The 24,161-nt window shown below is 40.9% G+C and overlaps 1 protein-coding gene across 1 annotated transcript; it reads left to right on the top strand.

Moving 5' to 3' along the window:
- The first annotated feature begins 4,426 nt into the window (after nt 1–4,426).
- Nucleotides 4,427–19,572, top strand: scp2b (sterol carrier protein 2b). The gene is made up of 5 exons (XM_024422276.2): nt 4,427–4,550; nt 5,267–5,366; nt 10,085–10,214; nt 10,471–10,550; nt 18,529–19,572. The coding sequence occupies exons 1-5, from the start codon at nt 4,507–4,509 to the stop codon at nt 18,622–18,624; spliced, it is 450 nt and encodes a 149-aa protein (XP_024278044.1). The 5' UTR covers nt 4,427–4,506; the 3' UTR covers nt 18,625–19,572.
- Nucleotides 19,573–24,161: the final 4,589 nt, after the last annotated feature.

Raw genomic sequence — 24,161 nt, 5'->3', positions numbered from 1 at the left:
GACCTAAGACAACAACATATCAAGGCAGCAACACATGGCAACACAGCATGGTAGCAACACAACATGACAACAACATGGTAGCAACACAACATGGTAGCAGCACAAAACATGGTACAAACATTATTGGGCACAGACAACAGCACAAGGGAAAGAAGGCAGAGACAACAATACATCACGCAAAGCAGCCCCAACTCAGTAAGAGTGCCCATGATTGAGTTTTTGAATGAAGAGATTGAGATAAAACTGTTCAGTTTGAATGTTTTTTGCAGCTCGTTCCAGTCGTTAGCTGTAGCGAACTGAAAAGATGAGTGATCCAGGGATGTGTGTGCTTTGGGGACCTTTAACAGAATGTGACAGGCAGAACGGGTGTTGTATTTGGAGGATGAGGGCTGCAGTAGATATCTCAGAGAGTGGGGAGTGAGGCCTAAGAGTTTTTAAAATTTGTATAAATAAGCATAAACCAGTGGGTCTTGCGATGGGTATGCAGAGATTATAGAGTGCTGTGGTGTGTCCTATAAGGAGCATTGGTGGCAAATCTGATGGCCGAATTGTAAAGAACATCTAGCCGCTCAAGAGCACCCTTACCTGCCAATCTATAAATTATGTCTCCGTAATCTAGCATGGGTAGGATGGTCATCTGAATCAGGGTTAGTTTGGCAGCTGGGGTGAAAGAGGAGCGATTACGATAGAGGAAACCAAGTATAGATTTGACCTTAGCCTGCAGCTTTGATATGTGCTGAGAGAAGGACAGTGTACTGTCTAGCCATACTCCCAAGTACTTGTATGAGGAGGATTGAGCCTTGGGGTACTCCCTTGGTGACAGGCAATGGCTGAGACAGCAGATTTTCTGACTTTATACACTGCACTCTTTGAGAGATGTAGTTATCAAACCAGGCCAAAGACCCCTCAGAGACACAAATACTCCTTAGCCAGCCCACAAGAATGGAATGGTCTACCGTATCAAAAGCTTTGGCCAAGTCAATAAAAATAGCAGCACAACATTGCATAGAACCAAGGGTGACATCATTGAGGACCTTTAAGGTTGCAGTGACACATCCATAACCTAAGCAGAAACCAGATTGCATACCAGAGAGAATACTATTGACATTTTTTATTTTATTTTTTTATTTCACCTTTATTTAACCAGGTAGGCAAGTTGAGAACAAGTTTTCATTTACAATTGCGACCTGGCCAAGATAAAGCAAAGCAGTTCGACAGATACAACGACACAGAGTTACACATGGAGTAAAACAAACATACAGTCAATAATACAGTATAAACAAGTCTATATACAATGTGAGCAAATGAGGTGAGAAGGGAGGTAAAGGCAAAAAAGGCCATGGTGGCAAAGTAAATACAATATAGCAAGTAAAACACTGGAATGGTAGTTTTGCAATGGAAGAATGTGCAAAGTAGAAATAAAAATAATGGGGTGCAAAGAAGCAAAATAAATAAATAAATAAAATACAGTTGGGAAAGAGGTAGTTGTTTGGGCTAAATTATAGGTGGGCTATGTACAGGTGCAGTAATCTGTGAGCTGCTCTGACAGTTGGTGCTTAAAGCTAGTGAGGGAGATAAGTGTTTCCAGTTTCAGAGATTTTTGTAGTTCGTTCCAGTCATTGGCAGCAGAGAACTGGAAGGAGAGGTGGCCAAAGAAAGAATTGGTTTTGGGGGTGACTAGAGAGATATACCTGCTGGAGCGTGTGCTACAGGTGGGAGATGCTATGGTGACCAGCGAGCTGAGATAAGGGGGACTTTACCTAGCAGGGTCTTATAGATGACATGGAGCCAGTGGGTTTGGCGACGAGTATGAAGCGAGGGCCAGCCAACGAGAGCGTACAGGTCGCAATGGTGGGTAGTATATGGGGCTTTGGTGACAAAACGGATTGCACTGTGATACACTGCATCCAATTTGTTGAGTAGGGTATTGGAGGCTATTTTGTAAATGACATCGCCAAAGTCGAGGATTGGTAGGATGGTCAGTTTTACAAGGGTATGTTTGGCAGCATGAGTGAAGGATGCTTTGTTTTGCGAAATAGGAAGCCAATTCTAGATTTAACTTTGGATTGGGGATGTTTGATATGGGTCTGGAAGGAGAGTTTACAGTCTAACCAGACACCTAAGTATTTGTAGTTGTCCACGTATTCTAAGTCAGAGCCGTCCATAGTAGTGATGTTGGAAAGGCGGGTAGGTGCAGGTAGCGATCGGTTGAAGAGCATGCATTTAGTTTTACTTGTATTTAAGAGCAATTGGAGGCCACGGAAGGAGAGTTGTATGGCATTGAAGCTTGCCTGGAGGGTTGTTAACACAGTGTCCAAAGAAGGGCCAGAAGTATACAGAATGGTGTCGTCTGCGTAGAGGTGGATCAGAGACTCACCAGCAGCAAGAGCGACCTCATTGATGTATACAGAGAAGAGAGTCGGTCCAAGAATTGAACCCTGTGGCACCCCCATAGAGACTGCCAGAGGTCCGGACAGCAGACCCTCCGATTTGACACACTGAACTCTATCAGAGAAGTAGTTGGTGAACCAGGCGAGGCAATCATTTGAGAAACCAAGGCTGTCGAGTCTGCCGATGAGGATGTGGTGATTGACAGAGTCGAAAGCCTTGGCCAGATCAATGAATACGGCTGCACAGTAATGTTTCTTATCGATGACGGTTAAGATATCATTTAGGACCTTGAGCGTGGCTGAGGTGCACCCATGACCAGCTCTGAAACCAGATTGCATAGCAGAGAAGGTATGGTGAGATTCGAAATGGTCGGTAATCTGTTTGTTGACTTGGCTTTCGAAGACCTTAGAAAGGTATGGTAGGATAGATATAGGTCTGTAGCAGTTTGGGTCAAGAGTGTCCCCCTTTGAAGAGGGGGATGACCGCAGCTGCTTTCCAATCTTTGGGAATCTCAGACGACACGAAAGAGAGGTTGAACAGGCTAGTAATAGGGGTGGCAACAATTTCGGCAGATAATTTTAGAAAGAAAGGGTCCAGATTGTCTAGCCCGGCTGATTTGTAGGGGTCCAGATTTTGCAGCTCTTTCAGAACATCAGCTGAACGGATTTGGGAGAAGGAGAAATGGGGAAGGCTTGGGCGAGTTGCTGTTGGGGGTGCAGTGCTGTTGACCGGGGTAGGAGTAGCCAGGTGGAAAGCATGGCCAGCCGTAGAAAAATGCTTATTGAAATTCTCAATTATGGTGGATTTATCAGTGGTGACAGTGTTTCCTATCTTCAGTGCAGTGGGCAGCTGGGAGGAAGTTCTTATTCTCCATGTACTTTACAGTATCATCAAGAAAGCCAGTCAGTTAATTATTGCCAAGTTTTTCCAACACTTTTTATAAAAAGGGCAACATAGAAATAGGCCTATAACAGTTAGGATCAGCTTGATCTCCCCCCTTTTAAATAAAGGACAAACCGTGGCTGCCTTCCAAGCAATGGGAACCTCCCCAGAAAGGAGAGACATGCTTGGCAATGATAGGGGCAGCAACCTTCAAGAAGAAAGGGTCTAAACCATCTGACCCAGATATTTTTTTGGGGTCAAGTTTCAGGAGCTCCTTTAGCACCTCGGACTCAGTGACTGCCTGCAAGGAGAAACTTTGTAGCGGGGAAGGGGAAAAAGAGGGAGAAGCATCAGGGATAGTCACATCAGAAGGGGTGGGAGAAGAGGAAATGTTGATTGAGGACCTCTATGTAATTGAATGTGATTGCTTTTATTAAATGTTTATTTTTGTTTATTGTGCTGAATTATTGTTTTATACACATGTGTATGTTTTAATAGTCTGTTTTTTTTGTAATGTGTACAGGGCTCTTGTGAAATAGAGTTTTAATCTCAATGTGACTCCTTGATTAAATAAAGGTTAAATAAAACAAAAATCGGTGCCTTTTGTAATAAGCACCAATTCAGATACAATATACATTCGTTGTTCAGACACATCACAACAATGAAATAAATAATGCATCCATCTTAAACATAGCAAGGCGTATCATTGGTTAAATCAGGGGTTTACGCCAGAATAATATTGAACATGTGTGATTTGAATAGCTCAACTTTTGAAATTGTGGATAAAAAATCTTCGCCTCCAAGAACTGTAGAGTGCTGCACTAAAGATCAAATCATCACCCTCTCTGCTATCGTCATGTAGGGTCTTGCGGAGTAGCATAAAGAAGGAATTTCGGGTAGCTAGCTATAAAGTGGTTTCACAACCATAGAGAATTGTAGAGGCCTCTAGTGGCCAAAAGACGTTTGAGTACGGGCAGCGACATTGAGGGCTTCCACCATTTTAATGTAGTTAACCGGGTGAGACTTTCAACTTCATTCCCTCTTGGTGGGGTCAGGAGGAATCAACTAATCGTGAAGAAGAAAATGTACTACTTTAAAATGGAGATTGCCAGCGCCATTGAGGCAATGATTTCACAGACGCTATAAGGTCAGATACAAAAAGGAGTCCTCTATCTATCTCTATGTTCACAACAGCAGGCAGAGTTGCACACCAGCTGTGTCGGCCTCTGAACAATGGTTGTTTCACATAACAAAATGCGCGAATCGCAGGTTGTAAGGTGAGATACTTGGGGTTAGTAAAATTATCACAGCCCTTTAATTGCCACTCGTTACCTCGAATTATTCATCTGTTTCGGGTCACCCTTGTGAATTGCAAGCTGTAAAGTTAGCTTGATAGCTAGCTTATTCAAAACAATGACATTACTGTTAGCAGCTAACTTACTGCTGTGCTAACACCTAACTTGCGCAATACTTACCGGAAAATGACACCACCCGAGATAAAAAATAAAAAAACTCTTGCCAACCTGACGTGGATTCAATAGGAATATAATGCATCTTAATTCATCCATTTGCTTGCAGGTTATTAATTTTAACGCACTGGCATTGCGTTCATCAAATTGCATTTAGATGTATAAAGCTTCAGATAAGTCTAATTATGTAATCAAATCAGAGCCAACAATTTAAATTTAAATCAGACATGTTTTCTGCTCTCTGCATTTGAACTGCGCTCACTGATAATTAGACTAGTTGAAAGACAACGCCGTCATATTGTGACTGAGGCAAGAGCCTTATGAGGACTCTTAGTACGCCTGTGTAATATAGCCCCATCCTATTAGTCTGTTGCCTAGCGTCGTGTTTAAGACTACCATGCTAGTTCTCTTTTCTCCTGCTGAATAATCCTAATGGTTTTGTTATAGTTGTGCCTCACAGGCTATGTATGGCATGCCTCCTGTTATGCTGTCAATTGTGTGTGGTTTCTCTGTGTGTGTCTCAGCTCTCAGAGGATCCAGTCAGTTAACACCAATGCAGAGCGTACCCTGGAGGGCTTCAAGGCCCATGCAGTCTTCCAGGAGATCAACAAGAAGCTGGAGGAGGTATCTTCATTCATTACTGTGTGCTATCTGTTTCAGGTGTCATGTATTGCAGTTTACGCTACAAACCCACATCCCGTTTTCACATGAAAATGCTTAGACCTCTTTTTGATCCTTTTCACAGAAAAGGTCACAAAATATTGTGACCTGACCATTTCCTCCACAGTACAGCCATAGAATGAGGGTTAATTTTTTTTAGGTTGTTTTCAATAAAACATTACAATACATTCGATTTGGCTGCTGGCGGGCAAGTAGACCCCCAGCTATATGTCATTTTAGATAATTTGGCAGTACATTCAACTGGCCTCACAACCGCAGACCACGTGTAACCACTCTAGCCCAGGACCTCCACATCAGTCTTCTTCACCTGTGGGATCGTCTGAGAAGAAGCAGTGCTGAGGAGTATTTCTGTCTGTAAAAAAAAAAAAATCATTCTGATTGGCTGGGCCTGGCTCCCCAGTGAGTGGACCTGGTCCCAAGTGGGTTGGCCTATGCTTTCCCAGGCCCACCCATGGCTGTGCCCATGACTGCCTTCCCAGTCATGTGAAATCCAAAGATTAGGGCCAAATTAATTTATTTCAATTGAATGAATTCCTTCTATGAACCATAACTTAGTAAAGTATTTGAAATTGTTGGATGTTGCGTTTATGTTTTTGTTCAATATACATGCTTTTCATGATCAGTAAACATCAATAATCATGTCATTTCACATATGTGAAGGTACCTATCCATTTGACATGTAGCTAGTTAAGCAAACATCATTTACTTTGCTTCATCAGAGATTACAGAAGATTGCAAAGGAACAGATGATCAGCTAACAGTACCACGGCAAATGCTCCCTTCTGCTGTTAGACAGTCAGAGCCCACAAAAGATGAGAAAGGAACCTAAACCACTCATAGTTGTCAGGTGTAGTTCACTTTTATTTTCTATCACTAATTGTTTCAGATGGACTACATATTTATTCATTGGATGGTTCTCCCATTGATCAGGTTCCCACCTAAAAATATCTGGGCATTTGGATTGACAAAGATAATGTTTAAAACATATGGATGAGCTAGTTAACAAGATGAGATTTAAAGGGGGCTTCTTTTTTAGAAATTAATCTTGACTCCCTAAATAGCAGGAAGCAGATTGTACAGCCAGCATTCCTGCCAGTTCTTGATTATGGTGACACAATTTACCAGATTGCAGCAGAAAGAGACCCTGGTCTCAATGGTGACTCAATGTTTAAATAAAGTTTAAAAAAAATATATATAATTAATGGTGGCCAATATTTAGAGATATCATAAGGCTACCCTCACATATCTGATCATGAAAGACATACAGTTACTTGCTGTATAACTGATGATCTAAATGTGCGCCATTGATTTGCATAGAATAATCAGAAATGTGTAGGTCTGGCCATGCTCTTTAAGAGGTGATGATATTACAACCAAATAGTTAACATTTATTTAAGTTCCTTGAAAACGGCACTCAGTTGTCAATGGTTTAAGCAGAGCTGTGGGTCTCCTTGCTCACAAGCAGGCAAATCGAACACGCTACACCTTATTGTGACGTTACATTGAAAATGACCTATTGATCCTACATGAAGAAGATGAACCATTTCCGTTCCTATAGACTCTTTCGACTTTGACTGGAGCACACTTGGATTCATTCCCGGAAACAGGCGTTTTCCCTCATACAATAACAAGGTTTCCATCCATGTCGGATAAAAAAAATGTAATGACAGGCCCGATGTTGACAAAACACAATACGCTAGACACGGTGGGATATTTTTCTGTCGGTGCAATTAATTATGCGAGAGAAATGCGTTTATGCACAAATATTGATATAAAAACCTACCGAAGTAAACTTGAAGTCACGTGATGACATGTTGTGTGGTCTTCCCACTACCACTCATTGGGAAAGCATGCAGTTTATTAGGCTACATATGCAATAAGCTATGATGAACTTCACAGGGTGGTGAAAGTGCAAGGCAATGAGCTTGATGCTCTTTTCCAATAAATATCGAGGGTCTTATTCTGGTGACATGATCTTCGATGCTTGGCTGCCATATGACAAAATAATATTGCTCTTTTGTCCATAATAATCTCATCATGGATGTTATACTTGCGTTCTAGCCAACAGCGCTCTTGGCTAGAACGCATGTGCCGATACCGTAGTGGGCCCACTTGCTATAAAACGCAACATAGAGTTGAAAATGTGATGGAAACCCATTTAACTAGTATTTTTTTTATTCAGTACATGGGAATTTTCTCACAAAAGGTATTTTTATGTGCACTACATCATCAAGCACAGTCTCAAGCAACAAGTCAATCTGATGGAAACAAATCTCTGGTGGGAAAATGCACATTGTTTTTTTTGCGGATTTTAGAATACTCTCAATCTGTCACCAATTGGATGGAAATCTAGCTTATGATATAAGTTGTTATGCTGTTTGAATCAATCAGATAAATGGTTCTGCACTCTAAAGTTGTGTGTTCATTTGCAGTTGCTCTGCTTCTGACCTCACTACTATAAACATCACAAGCTGGATGATGACAGAACTCTCTCTCCCTCTGTCACTCTTTCACTTTTCTCTTTCTCTCTTTTCTCTCTCTCTTTCTCTCTCTTGCCTTAACTCAGCCTAGCCAGCAGTGAACAGCAGTCTGTTAGGTCCAAAATACACGACTAGATGTCTATTATACATAGAGTACCAGTCAAAGGTTTGGACACACCTACTTGTACACATGGAATCAAGTAGTAACTAAAAAAATCAAAATATATTTTATATTTGAGATTCTTCAAAGTAGCCACCCCTTTGCCTTGATAACAGCCTTTGCATTCTCTCAACCAGTTTCATGAGGTAGTCATCTGGAATGCTTTTCCAACAGTCTTGAAGGAGTACCCACATATGCTGAGCACTTGTTGGCTGCTTTTCCTTCACTCTGCGGTCCAACTCATCCCAAACCATCTCAATTGGGTCAGTTGATTGTGGAGGCCAAGTCATCTAATGCAGCATTCCATCACCCGCCTTGGTCAAATAGCCCTTACACAGCCTGGAGGTGTGTTTTGGGTCGTTGTCATGTTGAAAAACAAATGATTGTCCCGCTAATCGCAAACCAGATGAGATGGCGTATCGCTGCAGAATGCTGTGGTAGCCATGCTGGTCAAGATTGCCTTGAATTCTAAATTTATTACAGACAGTGTCACCAGCACCATCACACCTCCTCCTTCATTCTTCACGGTGGGAACCATACATGCGGAGATCATCCGTTCACCTACTCTGCATCTTACAAAGACACGGGTGTTGTATCCAAAAATCTCAAATTTGGACTCATCAGACCACAGGACTGATTGTCACCGGTCTAATGTCCATTGCTCGTGTTTCTTGGCCCAATCCAGTTTCTTCTTCCTATTGGTGTCCTTTAACAGTGGTTTATTTGTAGCAATTCAACCGTGAAGGCCTGATTCACGCAGTCTCCTCTGAACAGTTGATGTTGAGATGTGTTTGTTAATTGAACTCTGAAGCATTTATTTGGCTTGCGATTCCTGAGGCTGGTAACTCTAATGAACAATTCCTCTGCAGCAGAGGTAACTCTGGGTCTTCCTTTTCTGTGGCGGTCCTCATGAGCGCCAGTTTCATCATAGTGCTTGCTGGTTTTTGCAAATGCACTTGAAGAAACTTTTAAAGTTCTTGAAATGTTCTGTATTGACTGACCTTCATGTCTTAAAGTAATGATGGATTGTTGTTTTGTTTGCTTATTTGAGCTGTTCTTGCCATAATATGGACTTGGTCTTTTACCAAATAGGGCTATCTTCTGTGTACCACCCCTACCATGTCACAACTACTGATTGACTGAAATGCATTAAGAAGGAAAGAAATTCCACAAATTAACTTCTAACGAGGCACACCTGTTAATTGAAATGCATTCCATGTGCTGGTTGAGAGAATGCCAAGAGAGGGCAAAGCTGTCAGCAAGGAAATGGTGGCTACTTTGAAAAATATAAAATATATTTAGATTTGTTTAACACTGTTTTTTGGTTACTACATGATTCCATGTGTTATTTCATAGTTTTGATGTCTTTACTATTATTCTACAATGTAGAAAATAGTAAAAATAAAGAAAACCCTTGAATGAGTAGGTGTCAACTTTTGACTGGTACTGTATATAGACAGGATTAAATGTAACTAAACTAGTCTGCAACTCTTTTGACTCTGGATGTGTGACATCATTTCCACTCAAGGAGGTTTTCCTCTGTTGTCCTACTTTTAGATTTTCCATCCTTGTGTAAGTCTGTCTGGCAGCAGTGGTGCGGTGCTCTCTGGTTCCCATTAGGATCTCTCTGTGTTTTGGCATTATGTTATTCCACTGCTATGTATCTGATTATCCACAGAATAATACAATATTACAGGAAAAAAAGAAAATCCTTGTTAAACATGTTCAGAAAATAGTTGTCCAGTAGCCTAATTGATCGTTAATGTAAGAGTAGCATGTCTGTGTTTTCAGTGTCTGTGTTTTCAGTGTGGTTTCAGTGAATGATTTGTTATTTTATTGATTTTATAAAGCACATGGATAAAACAGATTGTTTAACTGGATGTGAAATGTTTTGTTTAGGTCAATAAGAAAAATATTTAGTGTCCTTCATCTTTGGATATGACGATATAAACAGCTTTTGTTATTGATGAACACAGTACTTATTTTCCTAATTGTTATGACTACCTTGTATTTCTCTGTAGGATGGGGAGTCATTTGTGAAGAAGATTGGAGGGGTGTTTTCCTTTAAGGTGAAGGATGGTCCGGATGGTCAGGAAGCGACCTGGATAGTGGACGTGAAGAATGGCAAGGGTTGCGTTCACAATGACACAGGTAAGAACAGCAGGGCCGCATCCACAACAACAGGTCAGAATTAGCGGTTTGGTCCACATTGAGAGTGAGAATGTAAATGAGCTGAATTCACAAAGAAACGTGTGGAGGGGAAATATCTAGTTGTATTTTCACAGGCTGTATCATGATTTTTGTGGTTTTCAATGTATTTTATGATTTATAAACAAGTGTTTTTTTTTCTCTCGCTGTAATTCTCTCTTCCTTCATCTACCCCTCCTCTCCTTCGACCCCTTTCTAGCAAAGAAAGCAGATTGCACCATTTCCATGTCAGATGCAGACCTGCTGGCCTTGATGACGGGGAAAATGAACCCACAGACAGTAAGTTTTGGCCTTGATTTGAGGGAGTTAATACTCTGTATTTCAGTCAGTCTCATGGTTATAACCTTGCACATGGACGTCACCAGGACCTGACTTTTGGGGCTTTAGCCCAAATGATTTTGGGTCAGCCCCAAAACTTTTGCTCTGCTGCAATGGTGTAAAAAAAGAAAAAAATGGTTGTCAACTGAATGCACCATTTAGTTTGTAGAGCTGTGGTAACGTGAAACTCCCGAAGTTATTCAACCATTATAAACAAGGGTGTAGTGCTGCCGGTGAGCAGCGGAGGGACGTTCTGCCACTTCTCAGAATGGTGTGGTGTCTCTTAAGATCACTTAATGATTAATTAGTATTCTACACAGCAAACCGACTATAATAGCATAGATAATGTCAGGCTACTGTTAGACCAAAAACACCATGTCATTTCTTATGACAATTTAGGATGATTGTGCTGAAATGTTGCTTTTCTTCTCTCGTGTACTCTGAGTCCACCATAGGTCAATGGTTAATTGTGAAATAAGGTATGCTAGGTAACAAGCTTCACTGATTGACTGACTTCATAGACTCTTGCTATGGGGCCCAGCAGATCTTTATTATCCTGGTCCCAGACCCGTTTGTGCTGTTTGTCATGACAACCACCATATATAGGACTTGGCCGGACAGCAGAAACAGATCTGGGAACAGGTTAAGTCTTCATGGCTCCTTTAGAAGTGGCTTCCTTCTTCCTTGGCCCCCATGCACACCTGTTTGTCCATCCATTAAAGGGACCTGGGGGGGAAAAGGCAAAGGTATTTGTATTTATTATGGATCCCCATTAGTTCCTGCCAAGGCAGCAGCTACTCTTCCTGGGGTCCAGCAAAATTAAGGCAGTTTATACAATTTTTTAAATCATTACATTCACAGATTTCACAACACCCTGTGTGCCCTCAGGCCCCTACTCCACCACTACCACATATCTACAGTATCCATGTGTGCGTATGTTATCGTGTGTGTATGCATATGTCTGTGCCTATGTTTGTGTAGCTTCACAGTCCCTGCTGTTCCATAAGGTGTATTTTTATCTGTTTTTTAAAAATCTAATTTTACTGATTACTTGATGTGGAATAGAGTTCCATGTAGTCATGGCTCTATGTAGTACTGTGCATAGAACTCCCATAGTCTGTCATCGAGTTGGGGACTGTGAAGAGACCTCTTGTGGGGTATGCATGGGTGTCCGAGCTGTGCGCCAGTAGTTCAAACAGACAGCTCGGTACATTCAACATGTCAATACCTCTCATAAATACAAGCAGTGATGAAGTCAATCTCTCCTCCACTTTCAGCCAGGAGAGATTGACATGCATATTATTATTAGCTCTCTGTGTACATCCAAGGGCCAGCCACGCTGCCATGTTCTGAGCCAATTGCAATTTTCCTAAGTCCCTTTTTGTGGCACCTGACCACATGACTGAACAGTAGTCCAGGTGTGACAAAACTATGGCCTGTAGGACCTGCCTTGTTGATAGTGTTGTTAAGAAGGCTGAGCATCGCTTTATTATGGACCTACTTCTCCACATTCTTAGCTACTGTTAAATTAATATGTTTTGGCCATGACAGTTTACAATCCATGGTTACTCTAGGCAGTTTAGTCATCTCAACTTGCTCAATTTCCACATTATTTATTAGAAGATTTAGTTGAGGTTTATGGTTTAGTGAATGTTTTGTCCCAAATACAATACTTTCAGTTTTAGAAATATTTAGGACTAACTTATTCCTTGCAGTCCACTCTGAAACTAACTGCAACTCTTTAAGTGTTGCAGTAATATCAGTCGCTGTAGTAGCTGACATGAATAGTGTTGAGTCATCGCATACAGACACAAAAGAACACCCTCTGTTCTACTGGGTTCCCAGAGGAACAGACAGGGCATTAGCCTCCTGACAAGTGCTCAACTTAAAAGAGCCTATTACCCTTATTGTTTCGGTAATTGGGACATGTTCTGTAATAAAAAATAATGGGTTCAATATGAGTAAGGCTGCGGTCAACGTCTGGTTAATGTCCGTATTATTTTACTTTTAATTTGCTCGGCGTGTAGGTATGTGTTATTGAGTAGAATTTCTTTTACCATGTTGTAGTATGCAAACTCAGCTATTTTGTGTTGCCTTGCGCTGTATGTATGGTCAGTTCATAGTGACCTTCATTGTACAATGATGTCATACTTGTTACTATTCTCTATTATTATTTTCCAGAAGGTTGTTTTGACCATGAGTCTATTTCTTCTTCTTCTATGCTCGGTTTATACAAAGCCTCTTTTATAACAGAGGATATGTGTCTTTGGAACTAAGGACACCTTCAAGGCTTCTGTTACCATGTGTCCGTTGAGTTCTGTACTCGCTTTAGTTTCTTTTCATACAAATGTAAAGACTCAGTCATGATTTCCATCCTACAAGCGGAATGTGGGGGACAGAGTCACTGTGCCACTGCTGGCTGCCACACATGACACAGTCAGTCCCCAGCCCTCCTTTAAGCCCATCTGGTCTGTAGAGCCTCCTCTTCCTGCTCCTCCTCCTGCTGTCCCACTTTCCACTCTGACATTAATCTCCACTTTAACTCTTTAAACCAGGCAGGAGCACACACTACTGGAGTGAAACGCAGAATCAGGAATAATTTCCATTCGTGTTGTTTTCCAACCAGCTCAAGAATACTATTTCCCTGCTTTGTTGACTGCAGGGGATTTACTTTCCACAAATTGGAGTCCCCCTGCACTTTGACGAAGGGGCTGCACTTTGACAAAGAATAGTTTGGAGAGATGAATTGTGTGTGCAAGATACAGTTGAAGTCGGAAGTTTACATACACTTAGGTTGGAGTCATTAAAACTTGTTTTTCAACCACTCCACAAATTTCTTGTTAACAAACTATAGTTTTGGCAAGTCGGTTAGGGCATCTACTTAGTGCATGACACTAGTAATTTTTCAATCAATTGTTTACAGACAGATTATTTCACTTAACTCACTGTGTCGCAATTCCAGTGGGTCAGAAGTTTACATACACTAAGTTGACTGCCTTTTAAACAGCTTGGAAAATTGGCTTCTAAATGGCTTTAGAAGAATCTGATTGACATCATTTGAGTCAATTGTAGGTGTACCTGTGGATGTATTTCAAGGCCTACCTTCAAACTCAGTGCCTCTTTGCTTGACATCATGGGAAAATCAAAAGAAATCAGCCAAGACCTCAGAAAGATAATTGTAGACCTCCACAAGTCTGGTTCATCCTTGGGAGCAATTTACAAATGCCTGAAGGTACCACGCGTACTATTGTTTGTACAGATGAACAAACAATAGTACGCAAGTATAAACACCATGGGACCACGCAGCCGTCATACCGCTCAGGAAGGAGACGTGTTCTGTCTACTAGAGGTGAAGGTACTTTGGTGGGAAAAGTGCAAATCAATTCCAGAACAACAGCAAAGGACCTTGTGAAGCTGCTGGAGGAAACATGTGTTAAGGTATCTATATCCACAGTAAAACGAGTCCCATATCGACATAACCTGAAAGGCCGCTCAGCAAGGAAGAAACCACTGCTCCAAAACCGCCATAAAAAAGCCAGACTGGTTTGCAACTGCACATGGAGACAAAGATCGTAGTTGTTTGAGAAATGTCCTCTGGTCTGATGAAACAAAAATAGAACTGTTTGGCTGTAATGACTATCATTATGTTTGGAGGAAAAAGGGGAAGGCTTGCAAGCCAAAGAACACCATCCCAACCGTGAAGCATGGGGGTGGCAGCATCATGTTTGTTTGGGTGCTTTGCTGCAGGAGGGACTGGTGCACTTCACAAAATAGATGACATCATGATGAGGGAAAATGATGTGGATATATTGAAGCAACATCTCAAGACATCAGTCAGGAAGTTAAAGCTTGGTCGCAAATGGGTCTTCCAAATGGACAATGACCCCAAGCATACTTACAAAGTCAAGGTATTGGAGTGGCCATCACAAAGCCCTGACCTCAAACGCATAGAAAATTTGTGGGCAGAACTGAAAAAGCGTCTGCGAGCAAGGAGGCCTACAAATCTGACACAGTTACACCCGCTCTGTCAGGAGGAATGGGCCTAAATTCACACAACTTATTGTGGGAAGCTTGTGGAAGCCTACCCGAAACATTTGACCTAAGTTAAACAATTTAAAGGCAATGCAACCAAATACTAATTGAGTGTATTTAAACTTCTGACCCACTGAGAATGTAATGAAAGAAATAAAAGCTGAAATAATTCTCTCTACTATTATTCTGACATTTCACATTCTTAAAATAAAGTGGTGATGCTAACTGACCTAAGGCAGGACAATTTTATTGGGATTAAATGTCAGGAATTGTGAAAACTGAGTGAAAATGTATTTGGCTAAGGTGTATGTAAACTTCCGACTTCAACTGTATATATTTTTTCTGTGTAGGTCGGGGTAGCTCTACTGAGCTAACATATGGAATTGATTTAAATGTTCATACCCTGGATCATTTGGCTAATTGATTTAGAATATTAGGACCCCTTTAGGTATAACATACAGTACCAGTCAAACGTTTGGACATACCTACACATTCCAGAGTTTTTCTTTATTTTTTACTATTTTCTACATTGTAGAATAATAGTAAAGACATAAAACTATGAAATAATGCAATAGGAATCTTGTAGTAACTAAAAGTGTAAAACAAACCAAAATATATTTTATAATTGAGATTCTTCAATATAGCCACTCTTTGCCTTGACTACAGCATTGCACTCTCTTGGCCTTCTCTCAACCAGTTTCATGCGGTAGTCACCTGGAATGCATTTCAATTAACAGGTGTGTCTTGTTAATTTGTGGCATTTCTTTCCTTCTTAATTCGTTTAAGCCAGTCGGTTGTGTAGAGGTGGTATACAGAATATAGCCCTATTTGGTAATTGACCAAGTCCATATTATCACAAGAACAGCTCAAATAAGCAAAGAGAAACAACAGTCCCTCATTACTTTAAGACATGAAGGTCAGTCAATCTGGAACATTTCAATAACTTTTTGAAAGTTTCTTCAAGTGCAGTCGCAAAAACCATCAAGCGCTATGATGAAACTGGCTCTCATGAGGACCGCCACAGGAAAGGAAGACCCAGAGTTACATCTACTGCAGAGGAATTGTTCATTACTTTAACTTAGATTGTGAAGCATTTATTTGGGCTGCAGAGTTCAAGTAACAGACACGTCTCAACATCAACTTTTCAGAGACTGCGTGAATCAGGCCTTCATGGTCGAATTGCTGCAAAGAAACCACTGTTAAAGGACACCAATAATAAGAAGAGACATGCGCGGGCCAAGAAACACAAGCAATGGACATTAGACCAATGAAAATATGTCCTTTGGTCTGAGTCCAAATTTGAGATTTTTAGTTCCAACCGCTGTGTCTTTGTGAGACGCAGAGTAGGTGAACGGATGATCTCCGCATGTGTGGTTCCCACCGTGAAGCATGGAGGAGGAGGTGGTGTGGGGGTACTTTGGTGACACTGTGATTTATTTAGAATTCAAGGCATACTTAATCAGCATGGCTACTACAGCATGCTGCAGCGATACGCCACCCCATCTGGTTTGCGCTTAGTAGGACTATCATTTGTTTTTCAGCTGGACAATGAACCAAAACACACCTCCAGCCTGTGTAAGGGCTATTTGACCAAGAAGGAGGGTGATGGTGCTGCATCAGATGACCTGGCCCCCACAATCACCTCAACCCAATTGAGATGGTTTGGGATGAGTTGGACCACAGAGTGAAGGAAAAGCAGCCAACAAGTGCTCAGCATATGTGGGTACTCCTTCAAGACTGTTGGAAAAGCATTCCAGGTAACTACCTCATGAAGCTGGTTGAGATAATGCAAAGGCTGTCATCAAGGCAAAGGTTGGCTACTTTGAGGACTCTCAAACAAATCAAAATATATTTTATATTTAACTTTTCTTTTTTCTTTTTTTGGTTACTACTTGATTCCATATGTTATTTGATAGATATGTCCTCACTATTATTCTACAATGTAGAAGATACTCATTCAAGGGTTTTCCTTTATTTGTACTAAGTGTGTCTAAAATGTTGACTGGTACTGTATATATGTATTTGTTTTTTAAGTATTTAAGTTCCCATAGAAATACATTGAATACCACATTCATAAATCGCAAAAAAGACAGTATTAAAAGAAATCATAATCTGTAGGAGATATAAGAAAGCTCAGGAAATATCCTTGTTTTTTTGGACACATTTAACCTCTTATTTTGGTTGCCACAAAACTACCTCCGTATTTCCATTAATTTGTATGGGTTACCATCAGACGAGTCCCGTGCCACTTGTGGGTGAACACCATCGGGTTTGTGTGAGTCATCTTTCCATTGTGTTCATATTAGTTTGTAAGCCAAACCGTTCGGACTCTACAGACATTTCCGATTTTCAGGATGTCTCATGATCTGACAAACACCGCTGTAGCTCGGTCACCTTCCACCGCCGATGCGGAAGGCCGATGTGGGCCGATGCGGAAGGCCGACATAGCTGAAAACTGTAGTTCTGATTAAAGAAGCAATAAAACTGCCCTTCTTTTGACTAGTTGAGCACCGGGTCCTCCCACTCCTGTTTCTTTTCTGGTTAGAGCCAGTTGGCGCTGTTCTGTGAAGGGTGCATTTACGAGATCGATTTACGAGATCTTCAGTTTCTCAGAACAAGAATAGACTGACGAGTTCCAGAAGAAAGTCCTTTGTTTCTGGCCATTTTGAGCCTGTAATCGAACACAGAAATGCTGATGCTCCAGATACTCAACTACTCTAAAGAAGGCCAGTTTTATTGCTTCTTAAATCAGAACAACTGTTTTCTGCTGTGGTAACATAATTGCGAAAGGGTTTTCTAATGATCAATTAGCCTTTTAAAATGATAAACTTGGATTAGCTAACACAACGTGCCATTGGAACACAGGAGTGATGGTTGCCGATAATGGGCCTCTGTAAAAATCAGCCGTTTCCAGCTACAATAGTAATTTGCAACATTAACAATGTCTGCGCTGTATTTCTGATACAGGGTCTCCAGGAAATCACAGACTGCAAAAAGATAACCAGCCACGTCACGGACACCGACGTCACTCTTCCAGACAAACTAAACACCTCCTTTGTCTGCTTTGAGGATAATATAGTGCCACCGTCGCAGTCCGCTAACAAGGACTGTGGCCTCTCCTTCTCCGTGGCCGACGTAAGACATTTAAACGTGTTAACCCTCGAAAGGCTGCTGGCCCAGACGGCCTCCCTAGCCGTGTCCTAAGAGTATGCGTAGACCAGCTGGCTGGTGTGTTTACGCACATACTCAATCGCTCCCTATCCCAGTCTGTCATCCCCACATGCTTCAAGATGGCTACCTTTGTTCCTGTACCCAAGAAGGCAAAGATAACTGAACTAAATGACCAATGCCCCGTAGCACTCACTTCTGTCATCATGAAGTGCTTTGAGAGGCTAGTCAAGGATCATATCACCCCGACCTTACCCGCCACCCTAGACCCACTTCAGTTTGCATACCGCCCCAACCGGTCCACAGACGATGCAATCGCCATCACACTGGTGCTTCAACAAATTACTGAGTAAAGGGTCTGAATCCTTATGTAAATGTCATATTTCAGTTTTTTTTATACATTTGCAAAAATGTCTCAACCTTTTTTGCTTTGTCATTATGGGGTATTGTGTGTGTGTGTATTGATGAGGGGGGAAAAAACTATTTGATCCGTTTTAGAATAAGGATGTAACGTTACAAAATGTGAAAGTTAAGGGGTCAGAATACTTTCTGAATGCACTGTATAGTTTTTTTCTGTGCTCGAGGGCAACGGTGTCTAAATGGAATTTGTATTTGTGGTCCTGACAACTGGACCTTTTTTGGAACACCATTATTTTTGTCTTAGAGATTTACTGTCGGGACAAGTTTCTCACTCTCTCTGTTCTGGTTCTAATGACTGACTCTCTCTTCTGATCCTCAGGCGTTCTTCCAGGGCAAGCTGAAGATCACAGGGAACATGGGAATGGCCATGAAGCTCCAGAGTCTGCAGCTCCAGCCAGGCAAAGCCAAGCTGTGAGGTAGAACCTGGGGTGAGGCAGAGGTTACCGCCCTAGCGCTGGTCTAGGATCAGTGCATCATATCACAATCCTAACCTTAACCACTAAGGGTTACAACAACAAACCTGGTCCAAGACCTGCACTAAGGGGTAACTTCTACATTTTCTGTAGCTCAACAGCAGCCCCCACCATCCAACTAGTAGTGTGAGGAGGGGGAGGGGGCGCACTGTAGGAGGAAACGATGGTAGTAGAGATGGAATGATGGATGGAGAGAAATACTGTTTTCAACATCTACCTCTCTTTCTCTGACCCCCTCTGTCTTTTTCTAATATATTAAGGACCAGAACACATTAGACTAGAGATATACCATAGGGGTGTAGTCTACTCTCTCCAACTGTGTAATTTTATATTTATTCAAACTGATTTATTATGACTCACAGAATATGTTTGTATGATGTCATTAATTGAATCAAGCCCCTCCTGCGATTTCTGACCTTTTTCCTCTTTTAAGTTTCATGTGTGTATTGGTAATGGAAATACAATTGCTCTTGACAATTGGGACAGGATGAATCATGTCTTGTATGGTCTCAGAGCTGTGCAACACAGTAATTTCTCCCTATTCAGCCTTTGAGAGATGACTGGATAAAACAGTGAAGTGCCTCTCAGGTGTGGAATGTTCCCTGGTGTCATGAACAAGCGTAAAAACATTGATACTGTCTCATTATGAAGCTGATATTATATCTAAAACAGGACTGAATGGCTGGACCACTGAATGTTACATTTACATTTTAGTCATTTAGCAGACACTCTTATCCAGAGCGACTTACAGTAAGTAGTGAGTGCATACATTTCCCTACTTTGTTACTGTGTTACTTTCAGCCATGTTGTTATGACTCTGACCATCTGACCCACTGATGATGCTAAAGTGATTTCTACTAAATAAACTCTCTTACTAATAAACACTGAAATAGGTTTGATTCTCCCTCTTTAGAATTGGTTTACTCCTAGATGGGCATGAAGGGTTGGAGGGGGATAGATAGATAGAGGGAGCTACTGATTACAAAGTTTCATAATACCAACCAACTGGGGCCATGCATAGTCCGGAGACTCTTTTTGGACTACTGCTGACCCCGTTTTCTAGGGGCCGAGGGAGGCAGTCTTTCTCTTTTACGGTTCCATGGTCATGGTAGATTTATGTTGAGGAAGGGGTAACCTAACGTAGCAGGAGTAAAATAAACGCCTGAAACTAGATCCCCTACATACTGGTCTTGACGAGAAGGAAAAAAACTGTCAGGGGAGGTCCTCTTCCACACTGTTCAACCAATCCAGTAAATGTGGAGGAGAAGTTAAGGAGTGTCGCCTTGTTAACGTCCAAAACATCCATAGGCTCTTTACATTTCCCCTGAACTGGAATATCCGGTTGTTGGGGACGCACGCGGTAGAGGTTAAGGAAGGGGAAACATTGATCAGATGTCTTAAAGTAAAGATTCACCAATTGAATGTTATGTTATTTTTGTGCATCTCTGGACAATGTTCTATCGATTCCCTGGGTCCTTTCATGTTTTCATGCCGTTGAAGCAGGGTGAAATTTGTCTGGCGTAGCATTAAGATTAAGCCGCTCTCACTACACTGGAAGTTAATAGGGATACGCCTTTTAGATCGCCAAAACCTCTATCATACATGTCAGATTTAAATACTGGCTGATGTCATAACGCGGGAGGTTGTCTTCTCTCAAATGAGAGCCATTGATTTATATTTTTGCAATATTCCTACCTGGAGAAATGTGTGATTTAACAGAGGGTCTAACGTATAACTATTTGTCTGACTCTTCAGTCCAGGGTGCATTACGTGGTGGTGTTGCGAATGTCAGTCTCCACTCTGTGAGGAACATCGATCAGCAGGTTGAACATGGTGAGATTGGCGATTTTACAACTAACTACTTCACATGCTGATATTGACTTTGGTATTATTGTGTGTAGCCTTGTTTGCTAGTTAGCTATGTAGCTAGTGAGCCAGCCAACTAGCCAGCCCATAGAGAGAGCATTGCTTTGTGGATTTGTGGTCGATTTGAGCTGCAACTGATTTCCACAACAATTTTCACATGTTGCTACCAACATTTGTTCACAGAAATATTATTCTCAAATATTAGTGTTATGTAACACTGTAAATCATAGGAATGTGGTTTTGGGGGAATTTTTCCTTTAAGGCGACCTCTCAGGTTTATTGTGTGAACAGCGGCGATGTGTTGGCAGGAAATAGACAGAAGTTGGTCTCAGGATGTGCAGGCTGGAGGTTTGTCATGCCAGACTCCAAAGTCAAAACGTTTGTAGATATTTGTCGTACAGGAACACTGAAAATCAGCTAAATTCCATGTCTATTGGAATTTTAAAAAGTATCTGTCTACTTTCTGCCTAACACCGGTTATTGAGAGTTTGTTTTCTAGATAGACTCCTGTGCCAGTCAGGGTTGAAACTCAAATGTACAAAGGCATTGTATGAAGGAGCTTTCACACCATTTGTTCAGTTTCCTTTAATTTCGTCTGATGTCACCTAGCCAGGAGGCAGGCAGTTCTTGATCATTGGGGTCATCCTGCCCTACTGCTCTGAGGGTTCTGCTCTCTCTAACAAACCCCATTGACCTGGTTCCTGGTTCTATACACTGCCACACTTTAGTTTTTCTTTTGTAAATGTGAGCAACAGAGCATAAGAGAGAGCGTGCGAGAGTGTGATTGACCCATATTCCACTACGTACTGCAGAACTGACCTGGCTCTGGCCTGATTTTTTTCTCACCGGTCTCTTCTGGGTCCAGCTCTCTTTAGTTGGACTAAAGAGTTGCGAAACTCACTTAGTATAGATACCAAATCAATGACTGTTTTTAGGGCTGTCAAATGTTTCATGTTTTGTAAAGTATTTAGCCTTTTAAGGGACTACATTATTTATAATGAGGAATACCTGGAGAGAATCTGACCTCCCTTCAGGGAAATCTATTTTTGACCCTACCCTCCATGAACGCTTGAAAAAAAACGTGACCCTCCCCTATACCCCGAATAATAATTGAAACATAAATTGGAGAGTGGAGAACATGCCTAATGTTTACCCTCACTCCTAAGACAGACCAGAGCCTTAGATATGCACTTTTAAAAACTGTTCTTCATTTTGGAAGCATTACATGGCAAAGTAGCCAGAAAGTTGTGGATTCGCCGACTACTGCGGACAAGGGTAGGGGTGAAAATATATCCATTTTAATAAAAGAAGTGCATGAATCTATCATCTTATTTGCGGTCTGTGAAAAACTAGCATCTTATGAATGCATTTCATGCAATTCTACATAATTTCACATGACTGTAGACAACAGAATCTTTTTTAATACCACAACAGAGCAACACTGGAGATGTTTAGATTTTTTACAGGCTATTGTTAAAAAAGAGGATAGTCAAAGTTTGGAACAGTGCTGAAGTTGTCTATCAACTGTAAAAATGTAGCCCAACAGAACCCGTGACAACTGAAGCATCTGATCATCATTGAATTCGAGAAAAATACATTTGTTGTTTTAACACAGCAGCCGCATATCATCAGGTAGGGCTACATACACTTGTAACTTTTTTGAAATTGGGAAACTATAATTTTCAAATGTATGTTATTCCATGATATTGTTGTTACAAAATACATTTGTGTTGACTGTGATAAGGGCATGGGAATATAAGAGCATCTGCTAGACTAAATGAACAAACTAGGCATGCATAGCTCACCGCATGATCCTCAAGCTAGACTGGCCAAACTCGTGTTTCTAAAAGTGAATTCAAAGGCACTATATAATGACTGTAAGGCAGTTTTTGTTTCATTATTATTTAATTCGAAGTAACTATTTAAAAAAATCTATAAATATTATAGTGGGCAAATGCGAAATTTATAGGTGTGTTGTTGAGGGGCTGTTGTGTTGTTGAAATGCTGAGCACTTCTGCCAGCCTGTAGTGTCACAAATGCTTCACAATTGATTTTCCTAAATGCCAGGCTATAGCCTTGAAATAATACTATAGCCTAAATAATTCATTTTTGTTCCTTCTTGGGCTTTCTGGCTTGCTCCTGACTGATTTAGAGTTAGTATGTTGTAGTAGCCTGTTGAAATGTCAAATGTCAATTGATAGTGACAGAATCAAACATTACTTCCCAAGCACCCATGCGCTGTCCATCTCCGCAGTTGTCGCTTCATAGTAATGTCAGTTATGTAAATGACTATGGCTTATTGTGAGGTCAATAACTCTGATAAGTAGCTTCGTTATGGGCAATGAAACATATTGTTTATTAAAATCAATTATAGCAGTAGCAAGCTTACCTCCGGTCCTCCTTCCCATTTTCACGCTGTCCCTCTCAAACTGGACAGGACATCAGTAGGCCTAGTCCGTGCGCACAGATATTTAATTATTTTGACAAATGTTTTTTGTATTGTTTGAAGAAGCTTTTGACTCACCTCCTGAAGTGCCTCCGTACACAGCACAGTCATTGGTGAGGCAGCACAAAAAGGTTTACATCAGCAAGAGCAGGGCAGGCCAGGGCTCATGATTGGGAATGCTCTTCCATTGCGGTGTGTAATGCAGTGTAGCCTAGTTTTATATACACCATCCCAGCAGCACAAAAGATTTGGGAAGGAAGAACATTTTCTTAGGAATATAACTTTGCTTTTTGCTTCTTCCAGCATGCTCTTCATATAGTCTATAGCCTATAGTATAGGCTATGGATCATTTGATTGAGACTACACTAGGCACACTTGATATTGCTCACCCAGCAGAGAATCAGGGATGAGGGGCACACATCGAGATACTATAATAACCAACTAATTCTCAAACCCTGAGCAATACGACAATCAGTTACAGATTTCAAGACCCTGTCCTGGACTAAAAATAATAATAATACTAAACCCTCCCCCTGAGTGAAATTGATAAAGCATGACCCTTTAGGTACAGTAACAATTGTGTACATTTTGACCGCTCCCTGAAGAGGGCTGTTTTTCTATGCAGGGAGTGTGTAAAATGTTTTGTAACATTCATTTTTCAGGGTTAACTATAACCCACCTGTTTTTGAAATTGTTTTGATATTTTGTTTGAGTGATTAGGAAAATATGAAATGAAAAACAGCTTACTTTGCTCTTTTATTTTAGAAAAGTTGTGAAGTGGTGTTGGACAACAATTAAATATTTAAAATGTCAACTTTTAAGTACTCAAACATTTCTATTATCGTATTTGCATAAACAATGCTACTTTAATATTGTTTACTGTTTAAATGTAGTAATTACAGAAATTGTACTCATGCCCACACCAAAATGTAAATCTGTGTGGACAGGTGAATATTAGGAAATGTTAAGTATGTAGAGTGTGACCTCTATAGCAATTATAGTATGTGGTATAAGGTTATTATTCTGATTTATGGTAGTCGTGACCACTAGTCCCATTCTATGTAATGTTCCATATCCATGAGATTTGAAAGGATATTGTGCATATATTATGTTTATTTAATAGATGTATAAAACGTGTTTTAATAAGCAGGGTGTCATTTCTCAGTC

This window comes from Oncorhynchus tshawytscha, linkage group LG05 (genome assembly GCF_018296145.1).
Source record: "Oncorhynchus tshawytscha isolate Ot180627B linkage group LG05, Otsh_v2.0, whole genome shotgun sequence".
Classification (NCBI taxonomy): Eukaryota; Metazoa; Chordata; class Actinopteri; order Salmoniformes; family Salmonidae; genus Oncorhynchus; species Oncorhynchus tshawytscha.
The sequence above is the reverse complement of the archived record's forward strand: the minus strand, read 5'-3'. Positions and strand labels throughout refer to the sequence as shown.